The sequence below is a fragment of the Protopterus annectens genome, chromosome 3.part1 (genome assembly GCF_019279795.1).
Source record: "Protopterus annectens isolate FY-2018-M chromosome 3.part1, PAN1.0, whole genome shotgun sequence".
NCBI classification, from domain to species: Eukaryota; Metazoa; Chordata; order Ceratodontiformes; family Protopteridae; genus Protopterus; species Protopterus annectens.
The window spans coordinates 1,666,932,679-1,666,945,194 of NC_056732.1; the positions used below are offsets into that span (position 1 = coordinate 1,666,932,679).

General features: G+C 40.1%; 1 protein-coding gene across 3 annotated transcripts in view; it reads left to right on the forward strand.

The window, feature by feature from the left end:
* LOC122798611 (GATA zinc finger domain-containing protein 4-like) overlaps positions 1 to 12,516 on the forward strand; it is a 403,508-nt gene that overhangs the window by 162,615 nt on the left and 228,377 nt on the right. For all 3 annotated transcript variants that reach the window (XM_044067689.1, XM_044067690.1, XM_044067691.1), the window contains exon 3: positions 2,865 to 2,906. In XM_044067689.1, the coding sequence (XP_043923624.1) occupies positions 2,865 to 2,906 (42 nt within the window). The remainder of the gene's footprint in view (positions 1 to 2,864; positions 2,907 to 12,516) is intronic.

Genomic DNA, 12,516 nt, shown 5'->3' on the forward strand with positions numbered 1-12,516 from the left:
GGATATGCAGAGTAGTAGAAAGTAAGGTGGGAAATGAGCAGTTCGGATTCATATCAGGATGCAACACAGCTGACCTGATGTTTACAGTGAGACAGATAGTTGAGAAGAAGCTAGAAATGAGGAAATAGTCCAACTGGGCATTCCTAGACATGGAGAAGGCATATGACAAGGTCCCAAGAAAGATGATTCGGGCAGTTCTGTGGTGGTTTGAAGTCTAAGAAACATTGGTAAAATTAGCCTATGTACAAGGACCCAATGACTCAAGTAAAACAGTGTTTGGTCTCAAAGAGGGGTTCCCAGTAGGAGTGGGTGTGCACCAGGGTTCAGCTCTGAGCCCATTTGCTGTTCATACTGGTGATGGACCACATTAGGAAACAGGCCTGAGGGGGAAAGATCAAGAAAGTTGCTGTATGCAGATGATGTGGCAGTACAGGCAGACTCTGAGCTAGAACTTCAGCAAAGGATAGGGGAATGGAATGCAAAACTGAAGGCACATGGGATGAAACTATGCACAGATAAGATGGTGATAATGGCAGCAGGTTGGGGAGTCATAAGAAACTGAGAATTTAGATAGAAAGGCAGATAGTGGAACAGGTTAATAGCTTCAGGTATCTGGGAGGGGTGGTTGAGGAGGAGGGAAGTCTGAGTGAAGAGGACAAAGTTAGAATCAGAGGGGCTGCAGCCACCTGACAGAGAGTCTCAGGTGTAGTGAATGGCAGAACAATGGCAAAGAAGCTGAAAATTAAGGTGTACAAGACAGTGGTGTGACCAGTACTACTGTATGGAACAGAAACCTGGGCAGTAAAGGCAGAGCAGATGAGGAAGTTAGAGGTGATTGAAATGAAGTGTCTGACACAGGTAGTAGGATGCACACTGTGGGACAGATGAAGAAATGACAACATAAGAGCAGAAGCCAAAGTAGGTCCAATTGCAGAAAAGAGAACAGATTACGGTGGTTTGGGCACATGTGCAGGAAAGCAGAATACAACCTGGTGAAGAAGATTTGGGACAGACGGGAAGAAGGTGAGGAAAAGAGGGCATCCAGCAAAGAGGTGGATGGATTGTGTGAGAGAAGATCTGTGACAGTCAGGCATGAGTGTCAAATAAGGAAGGACTGTGGCATTGAATCGAGTTGAGAGAGCTGGTGACAGTTAACATGATACCCCATCCCCATGTAGAAAAATGGGAAAAAGGGGTTGATGATGATGATGATGATGAGCAGCAGTACGTATAGGTAGTCGTGAGTGATAAGGAACATCTCAGAGTATTTAGATTTGAAATGGTAAGCTGCCCTCTAGTGTGGATATATCACAAAATAAGATTTCAACTTTGTATAGAGAAAGAAGGTTTTCTTATGGGGAGCAAGAGGGTTTATTTAATGGAAACTAAGGTCGTCAGTGTTATAGAAACAGCATGTTGGCTATGTGATGTTGTAAAATTGAAGCAGACCTCTCAAATGTCCCTATTTTGGAGGAACATTTCTATTTTCAGGCCTGAATTACCCATGCTCAAGACCTCCCTATTTTTTGGAGTTATATCCCGATTTTCAGGCTTGATTTACCTTTCACACGATTTTGTGAATCCCCCACATCAAATGTAATTTTTGAAGTTGTCTAGTACACAGAATACCATACTACATGTCCAACATATTAGTGACAAAAATAATTTAAAGAAGACACATCTTACAAATTCCATTTTCTGAAGCAAAAATAAGTAACCTCGTTTGGCAGAATTTTGCAATACAGTTCATGAATGTCTACAGATTTGAGACCATCTCTTTGATAATGTGCTTCTATTTTTCCAACATTTTAACTCTGTTTTTAAACAGGTTTCTGGATAGTATCCCATATTCCTACAAGAAGCAGGAAGAGTTATGTGCTATTTTGGTATTCAAATTGCATGCTGATTAGATATCCAGATTTTTTTAACTGGATGTTCCTATTTTTAAGAGCCTTTGTCCTTATTTTCAGTGTCTGCATGTTGAAACATAGGAATTGAAGGTCATGGTATATACATCGGTATATTTGCCAGTAGTAGTTGACAAAATAAAGTACACATATAAGGAATTAATCAGAAACAGAACAAAAATGCCAAATGCAAGTTTTATTATATCTATGGGAATTTATACAGAAATATTGGACAAGACTGCATATTGATTTTGCAGGCCTTGTCATGAATGCTGTGTTCTTGATAGTGGTGGCTACATATTCCAAATGATTAGAAGCATTCAGTATGTCTGTACCACAAGCTACAATTAGCAAACAGAGAAGACTCTTTATTGTCATAATCCAGAAAATATTTTAAAGAAGAGTCAAACTGAAATTTCAGAAGCATTGCACTCAGTGGCAGAGCTGTGACATTTAAAGAGGAATCAAAAACTGTACCAATGTCTCACTTTATGACAAGCTCACTGCATGCATAAAAAGCGCAGTGGATTCTGAAATAGTATTTAACCTGCTAGAATAATACTGCATTGTGAAATAGTTAGAGGATACTGCAATATATTTAAACTTTGATAGTCACAGTAAGGGCATTTGTAAGCATCAAGAATGGTAAACCAGGTCATAGTACAAAATGTAACCACACTGGTGCCCAATATACAATTAATAAAGTTCAGCTTACATGGTCCCTTCTTATAGCTTTGTTTATTATTCTATAATTTGTCTATAAAGAATTAAAAGGCATAAGAAATGCAAGTGGGTATTATAAGGCATTTACATCTCAAGGTTAACAACTGATATTAATTCAAAGAAAAGATACAGTCGTTAACTGAATGCAGCTTCATGATCTAGCATACAGCTACGATGCAGTGGTCAGATCACAACTGTCTTAATTATCCAATTTTTTCATTTCATTTTTGTTAGATCATGACGACAAATACGAGGATGAAGACAGCTTTCTATTGGGTAAGATTCTAATTAGTGCACCGTTCATTAACAGTCTGTTAATAAATTTAATGACTGAACTATGAACTAAGTTGTTATTCTAATTATTTAACAATGTTACTGCATTTGCTGAGACATCATAGAAATCTACAAAACTGCCTTCAACACTTGTAGCAGTCTATTTATTTCCAGCAAGTCTACGTATAAACTACCCCAGACTGTCTCCTAGTTAGGGCAAGGAAGTCAAAGGTGCAACAGACATAGCAAAAAAAAAAGTTACCCCAGGATTCAATAAAGCCTACACTAAGTGCACACTGTTGTGTGTGAACAGACAACACAGACATAACGCACACCTTCTTCCTCCAATTTTAGTTTTCCAACTGATATTCATGCAGCTTTAAATATTGACAGAGATTCATAAAGGGTACCACAAAGTGTAGACTATACTTAGTGTAATCTTTCTGAGTGACTAGAAAGTACAAAAATGTGATAAGAATTTTATTGAATACATATTGTATACACTTAGTGTTGGCTTTATTTAATATGGCCCTTAAAAAAACAGAAATTACATTGATTTCTATGAGAATTCAATAAAAAGGTTGAAAAAGAGATCACTACTGATTACTTACCTTTTTGTCTAATGGAGCATTTTGTTCACTGAAAAGGATGCTTTCTGGACACACACACACACACACACACACACACACACACACACACACACACACACACACATGCTCACACGCTCACACGCACACACGCTCACACACACACACACACACACACACACACACACACACACACACACACACACACACGCTCACACACACACACACACACACACACACACACACACACACACACACACACACACACACTGACTAATTTTTAAGCAGTATAATATCATTGCTTGATGTATATATCTAAATAATATTTAGTAATGAACTGCAGATCGTAAATCTGTACTACCTTAATTGAATGAATAAACTAATTAAATAGAAAATCAGCATGTCAGCATACCAATATTAAATACAAATCATACCCCATACATACATTTTCATATACCTCTTTCTAACAAAAGATTAATATAATTTGAGGAAAACTATTAAAAAACATTACTCTGTAGATTACCCTTGAGTTCATATAAAAGGGTTCAATACACATCCATTTCAGGTTCTACTAAAACAAGATAATATCAGCTGGCCAAGCTTAAGTTATACAACAGAACATAGTTAATACATTTGCTAAATATTTACATGTTCCCATTTGAGGAATTTTATAAGTAGCTTGAACTGGATAATTTGCAAGTTATTGTATCAATAAATCCAGTTAAGATGTACTAAAGCAGTACAATAATTAACATCATTACATGCGTGAATCGGCGTACCTTCATTGAAGGTTGTGTGTCAGAGCTGGCAACTCGGCACGTAAAAAGCTACTGCCAATCATTAGCGGTTCGGAGTTCTGCTGTGGCGACCCCTAACCGGGAAAAGCCGAAAGACACAACAACAACCCACCAGTGTAAATTTCACTAATACTGTAATAAGCATATTCAAACTAAGTATATGTGTACTTGTTTTCACAAAGGTAAGACTACACCTCTTATCAGCTGTACAAGTAGGAAGGGCCACCTACTTTATACAGGGTTTGATCAATATTGCAGTCATCAAATTTATACAAAATACTTGTGTATTATACTTAGTGACCTCTGATTGAGTTACAATGCCATATCTGTCCCAGCTCTGTTAGAAATGCTACAGCTACAGAAATCCCAATCCCTCCACACACCTCAACCTCATTACCACAATCAGCAGAACATGCTGCAGGGACAGGTTCATAACCCACAGATTGCCCATGCTATGGAACAGACTTCCCATACATGTCAAACAGAGCACCTCACTAGCCCTCTTCAAGAGAAATCTTGATGAGTGGATGGGAAATAGAAAATTCACCCCGGGATCCCTCCAGTGGCTCTACTCGACAGAGGCCCTGGAAACTATGGTCGAGTGGCACAATCCCAGGGTAATTCTATGGGCTAGGCTTGTAAAGGCCCCAGGGCCATAAGCCTAGTACATACATATGAACCTATGTTCTGATGCATTTTATAGTAAGTTTGACTGTTTTTATTGTCTGATTGTTGATAAAATATTCTAAAATACTTGGATCATGTCTGCAGTACACAGATTAGAGTCATGTCACCAGTACACAGATTAGAGTCATGTCTGCAGTACACAGATTAGAGTTATGCCTGCAGTACACAGATTACAGTCATGTCTGCAGTACACAGATTAGAGTCATGCCTGCAGTACACAGATTAGAGTCATGTCTGCAGTACACAGATTACAGTCATGTCTGCAGTACACAGATTAGAGTCATGCCTGCAGTACACAGATTACAGTCATGTCTGCAGTACAGAGATTAGAGTCATGCCTGCAGTACACAGATAAGAGTCATGTCTGCAGTACACAGATTAGAGTCATGCCTGCAGTACACAGATTAGAGTCATGTCTGCAGTACACAGATTACAGTCATGTCTGCAGTACACAGATTAGAGTCATGCCTGCAGTACACAGATTACAGTCATGTCTGCAGTACACAGATTAGAGTCATGTCTGCAGTACACAGATTAGAGTCATGCCTGCAGTACACAGATTACAGTCATGTCTGCAGTACACAGATTAGAGTCATGCCTGCAGTACACAGATTAGAGTTATGTCTGCAGTACACAGATTAGAGTCATGCCTGCAGTACACAGATTAGACTCATGCCTGCAGTACACAGATTACAGTCATGTCTGCAGTACACAGATTAGAGTCATGCCTGCAGTACACATATTAGAGTCATGTCTGCAGTACACAGATTAGAGTCATGTCTGCAGTACACAGATTAGACTCATGCCTGCAGTACACAGATTACAGTCATGTCTGCAGTACACAGATTAGAGTCATGCCTGCAGTACACAGATTAGAGTCATGTCTGCAGTACACAGATTAGAGTCATGTCTGCAGTACACAGATTAGACTCATGCCTGCAGTACACAGATTAGAGTCATGTCTGCAGTACACAGATTAGAGTCAATAACCTAGAAAGAAGTATGAACATCCATCCATTCAATCAACATGTGCTCATCCAAATACAACCATTGGGATCAAAAACACGTCCAAAGTACATGTGGGTAGGGTTCTTCCTATTATAGCAGATGATTTTTCTTATTACTTATTTGTTGATAGGGAAGCTCACCAGGCACATGTTGATGGGGAAGCTCACCAGGCACACTGTCCCTTTTCAGGGCCAATACAGGAACACTCTCTGGTTAAGTCATTTGCTCAGAATTACTAGTTAGGCAAATGAAGGTGGCAGGAATCAAACACTGTACCCTGGGCACAGGAAGCAGCTCATTAACAGATCAGAGCTTTAGTCCGTTGTGCTAACTGCCAGAGAGATTGACAGAGAGTTGCTGTACAACAATAATTAAAACCACTGTTGGCTATTCATCCTGTTTTCACCTTGTCAGAAGTCCTATTGGGCAACAGTAATGATAGTGTCAACATTTTTTGTACACCCAGCATCATTTACATTTACCCCATATAAACGTTTATCATCAATCCATTATCTAACTTTCTACCTACCCACCTATGTACCTGCCTGTCTACCTATCAGTCTATCCATCTATTGTCTGTCTATCTATCTATCTATCTATCTATCTATCTATCTATCTATCTATCTATCTATCGCTCTAACTACCTACCTCTATTTATTTTATTTATTTATTTTATTTTATTTTACATATGTTGACTGGGCTAGTCTATCTGGATATATGTCCATTTTCAGTAGAGGCCCGGGGAGAAAAGCTCCAATGAGTATTACATGGTTTCAGAAGGTGTTACAAAAGAAGTAATAACAAGTATAAAACTAACAGTAAACAACTAGTATATATTTTTTCTATATATGTAATCTGTCTACCTGTCTATATTCTGTCTATAGTCTAGTTATCTAATTATAGGTTCATAGATTTATAGGTTGGTACTAGGCTATCAGCCCAAGGCCTATACAAGCCTGGCCATAACAATTCCCTGGCTATTTCTTCCCATACTATTTACTTCCCTGGACCCCTGTCTAGCAGGGCAACTGAAGTGATCCCGGGGTGAATTTCCTTTCTCCCATCCAATCGTCAAGGTTCCTTTTGAAGAGGGCCAAAGATGCGCTCTGCTTGACTTGTATGGGCAGTCTGTTCCAAAGCCTGGGGAGTCTCTGGGTCAGGAACCTATCCCTCCAGCATGTTTTGTTTATTGTGATGACAAGGTTTAGATCCCTGGAGCGTGTGACTCTGAGGGATTGGGATTTCTTTAGGTGTAGCATGTCCAACAGCTCTGGGTTTGACATGGCCTTGTATGTTACACAGAGATCACCTCTGAGTAGATGATATGTGACAGAGTAAAGCTGGAGTTTTTTAAGGCGGTCAGCATAGGGCATCTGCTTTAGGCCTGTGATTCTTTTAGTGAGGTATTTCAGCAGCCTTTCCAGTTGTTGCAGATGTCTTGAGAGGTATATGCCAAACAGGGCATTGTATTCTATAATGGGTCTAATGAGGGATGAGTACAGTGGGACAGTGACCTCCTTTTTTCTGGATGAAAAGCCCTTAGTGATGAGGTGTGCCACACAGAAGGATTTCCTGACTGTTGTGATGATGTGGTTATCGAAGGTGAGACCATTGTCCACCTGTGTCCCTAAGTCTCTTATCACATTTTCGGTGTTTAGTGTACTGCCACCTATGTGGTAATTCATGGGTACATGTTTTTTCCCAAAGGGGATAACTATACATTTCTTGGCATTGAGCTTGAGTTCATGTATCTGGCACCAAGCATCTGTTTCTGTAAGGCCCTTTTGTAGAGTATCCACATCATTTGGGGATTCAATAATGGCTCCCAGTTTGCAGTCATCTGCAAACTTTGTTAACCAGAGTCCCTTAGTGTTGGTCTGTACTTCAGAGAAGTAGATGTCAAACAAGAACGGTCCCAGGACTGAACCCTGAGGTACTCCACTTGTCACATATCTGGAGTTGGATTTGGAGTCGGCTACTTTTACAGTCTGGGTTCTGTCAGTAAGCCAGTTGGCAACCCATCAAGTGACATAGGGATTAATGCCCAGCTTATTAAGTCTATCTATGATTCCAGAGTGGGGGATGGTGTCAAAGACCTTGGTGAAGTCCAGATAGGCTGTGTGGACCGCGTTACCCTTGCCCATGGCTCTAGAGACTGATTCGAAGAAGTCAATCAGCTTCAGGAGACAAGATCGGACTTCACAAATCCAAACTGGGTGAGGTCCAGTGTTTGAAGTTTGCCAATATCTTTGTTTATAAGTTCTATGATAATACGTTCCATGGCCTTGCAGATCAGGCTCGTCAGACTGATGGGGCGGTAGTTGGATTCAAGGTGGATCCCCCCTTGTGGAGTGGGATAACTGTAGATGTGCACCACTCAGTGGGCAAGAAGCCTGAGGTGAGACTATGATTAAACATGACACTTAGGTGAGGTGCCAGTTTATTTTATAATTCATGTAGTACACAGCCCGGGATGTCATCTGGTCTCATCGATGCTGTATTCTTAGCTTTGGAGAGTGCGTTTTTTACCTGTGTGGCCGTTATTACCAGAATTTGGCAATCTTCCGGTATTGAGATGGACCATTTAGGGGGTGAGAGGGGGGTCACATTGGCACTGAATTGACCTGCTAGGATATTGGCAATATGCTTGGGATAAGTATATTTAATGCCATTCTGTTGTAGCTCAGAGCAGATCTGAGCATTGCCATTTAGATTCTTGACATAGTTATAGAATGCTTTGTGGTTGTCTTTGCAATCTTTGGAAATTTTATTTTCGTAACTAGCTTTGGAGGATTTTATGAAGGATCTCAGCTTCTTACTGAGGCTGGTAAGGGAGGTTTTTGCATCCTGAGATTTTCCTCTTTTCTGCAACAGTTTCTTCCTTTTGTTGTAAAGTTTGTTTATGGCAGGGGACCGCCAGATTTGCTTCCTTTTTTTGGAGGAGAGCATCTTGGTTCTATTTGGGATAGCACAATTCATGCATGAGTGGATGTGCTCGTACAGTGCCTTAGTGTAGGATTCAGCAGTCAAACTTTCAGTTCCCGTTTGCATGGGTGTCATGACGTTTGTCACTTCTGACTTGAGTAGCATGAAGTTAGCTTTGGAGAAGTTTTTTATAGAGGTTTCCTTACTGGGGGGTGGGGGTGGGATGTGGATGTTAAGGGTGATTAGTTTATGGTCAAACCTGACCAATGAGTGGGTGGCCATAGGTGTGGAGCACCGATTTCCCATGTTGGCAATGACCAGGTCTAGGATATTGGAGCCCCTGGTGAGACTATGGATTAGTTGATCCGGGGCATTGGAATTTATGAATTCCAAGAACCGTTGGGCAAAGGTGCTGGTACACTAGTAGTTTTCCCAGTTAATGGCAGGGTAGTTGAAATCACCCAGTATTAGGGTGTTTGGTTGTATCTTAATATTTTCCAGTATGTTTAGAAAGGTGTAGTGAGAATCTTGTGGCATTGTGGGGGTTCTGTAGCAAGCTACAATTTGGATTGCAGTCTTACCTAGTGTTAGTTGCTCCTGGTGAATTTCAGACACATTGTGTTGGGCAACTAGCCTGGTGGTGTGAATATTCCTGACAAATATGGACACTCCTCTACCTTTAGTGTTTCAGTCCTGGTTTGGTGGCCGAAAAGTGTGGTAAGAGTTGTAGCCTGGTATTGCAGGGGTGCTCTCTGGAGCCTTGAACCAGGTCTCAGTTACTGCACAGATATCGATGTTCTCCATTTTTAGGAGTGCCTCAAGAGAGTGCATTTTGAGGTTTAGACTTCTAGCATTGAGTAGCATTACCTTCAGAATTTGCATGCTTGTACCTGTTACTGTGGTGGTTTTGTCCTTTGAAGTTTGCCTAAAAAAGGCACTATATGGGGTGGCAAGAGCCTTAGCCAGTAACCTGAATCCCAGGGGCGACAGGTGCAGACCATCTCTGGCAAAGCATTGTGGTCTGTTGATCATGTCATCCCAGGCAGACAGATACTGGATCCCCTTTGAATGACACCAGAAGCTTAGCCAATTATTGAAGTCAATCATTTTGTCCTTATATTGTGATATAATTCTGGGTGAAGGCAGGATGCAACTCAGGGCTAGTGTCATACCTGCCTGGGCCACATGATCTGAGAGCTCTTCCATGTCTCTTTTCATATAGTCCTGGGAGGTACTTCTTTAGTCATTCACTCCAACATGGACAATGACAGAGTCATATTTGTACTTGTTGTGGCGTAACTTGAGTGCATGCATTATGTGGTGGATCCTGGCACCCTACAGGCATCTGACTGTAATTTTCTCCTTGTTCAGCATGGTGAGAGGAACATCAGTGTGTCTGACTATAGAGTCAGCTATGACTAAAGTGTTTGGTACGTTGACTTGCCTTAGGGGCTGTTGCTGGGTGGCAAACTGGTGTTGTGAGCTATGTGACATTTTGGTTGTGATTGGTGTTTGTTTGCATTTTGGCTTCGGAGGTCCTTGTTGCTTGGGCAGGTTACAGTTAAGGACCTCCGCATATGTGGATTTAATGTTGCTATGTGTGGGTGTTGGTGGTATGGGTTTAGAAGGGCTATGTGTTGCTTGAGGTGTAGTGCAGGTGTTAACCTTCTCCTCTTGACTGTCTAGCACAATCTTGGGTGGAGAGAGCTTTGCTTCCAGTTTGGCTATGTAAGTGCATCTCTCACAGGTTGTAGTGTTGGCTGGTAGGAGGAGAGGGTTGTCTTTGTACATGAGGCAATTGCTGCATTGCCCCAGTATGCCCAGATTCACCAGATGGACAGGAGAAATCACCAGAAGCTGACCCTTGGACATGCCTGGTTTGGAGCTTTTTTTGTAAAGTACAGGAACTGTTTTCCCTTGCCTTACAGAAGAATGTAGTCAGAAAACCCTATTAAGAACATTATTTAAGAACATGATAGTAAGTGGGTGGGTGAGTGGGGAAAAAATTCTGCCTGACTCACAAAAGACAGAGCTGTGGTCTCTTTTGAAGTTTTAATATGCAGTTAAAAGCAGAATACAAGTAAAACACAATGTAAAGAAAACAAATCACAGTATTCAAAATATAAAAAGGCAATAAAGTAATACAAAATACAACAAATAAAAAGCAAACCAACATTTCCTTCACAGCAAAGTGTAGCAGAGTCTGGGTGAGCCTTTCTAGTAAAGCTCTGAAATGTTTTATTTTACCCCTTAAATAGGAGGTTTAGTTCCTAGCTCCAACCCTCAGTTCACAAATGATTAACCTTACGTGACAAAGTTAAAACAACACAGATAGCAATGATTCTATAGTACATAACAAAAATTTAAATAATTTAAAATTCAGCTTGCTAATATGATTAATAATCAAAGTTACACATAAAATTCATATTATAAAATTCATATTGTAGAAACAATATACATAATTATAAATTCAATCTACTGAGCTTAACCAAAATTGGTTTAAGGCTCAGCATACTGTTCAAACCAGGAGAACGGTCACCAGCAAACCTTAAAATCCACTCATATTCTTTAATTTCTAAGAAGTTATTTATATCACCACCTCTTGGGGAGGGGAAAACAATGTCAATAACCCTGAATTTAAAAACATGATCTTGTCCACAATCTAACATATGCTTATATAAAGCATTTGTTTCGACACATCTTCTAATTTCAGACTTATGCTCTGTAATCCTCTCTTTCAACCTACGAGTGGTTTTGCCTACATAAAAAGATTTACATAATACACAGGTAGCCAAATACACTATATGTGTTGTGTGACAAGTAGCTGAAACATAAAATTTAAAAGTTTTCCCTGTTACTGGATGAACAAAAAGGTCACTCCCTGTGTCAAAAATATCTCCACAGCATGAACAATTATGGCATTTACATGTACCATACTTAGAGGAAAGCGTTTTCACAATGTTGGTAGAAAAATCCTTATAACATAATTAATTTTTTAAAGTTCTCATGTTCCTATAGGCAAATAAAGGTCTATCACCCAATAAGGCCTTTAGTTCATTTGAAGCCATTAGTATCAACCAGTTCTTAAATATTATTTGCTTTATGGATGGTGTTGTAAGACTATATGCAGTTACATATCTAGTCACGTCCACACGCACATTCGTACTATTCATAGGTAAGGCATCTGACTCCAGTGGGTCAGATAGGAAGGTAGGAGCAAACTTAGTCTTCCTCTCCTGCATCACCTTATCTTTCTCCACAGAGAGTAGGACATTATCATATCCACTAGCAGAAAAATCCGCTAACATATCCTTTAATTGTAACTCAAAACAGCAGTCATCAGTGTTAAGCCTACTCAACCTTCCTAACTGGGACCTCACAATACCTTTAAAGATGTGTGGTGCATGCATGCTATGAAAGTGGGTGTATCTACCAGCACACACATCCTTTCTATGTGACTTAGTATTCATATGTCCATCCTTAAATATAACTTCTACATCCAAAAACACAATTTCAGTCTTGGAACAACTCATTTTAAACTTTAGAAAGGAAGAAGCTCTATTCAAATAGTCCAAAAACATATTCAATATATCCAAGCTGCCCTTCCAA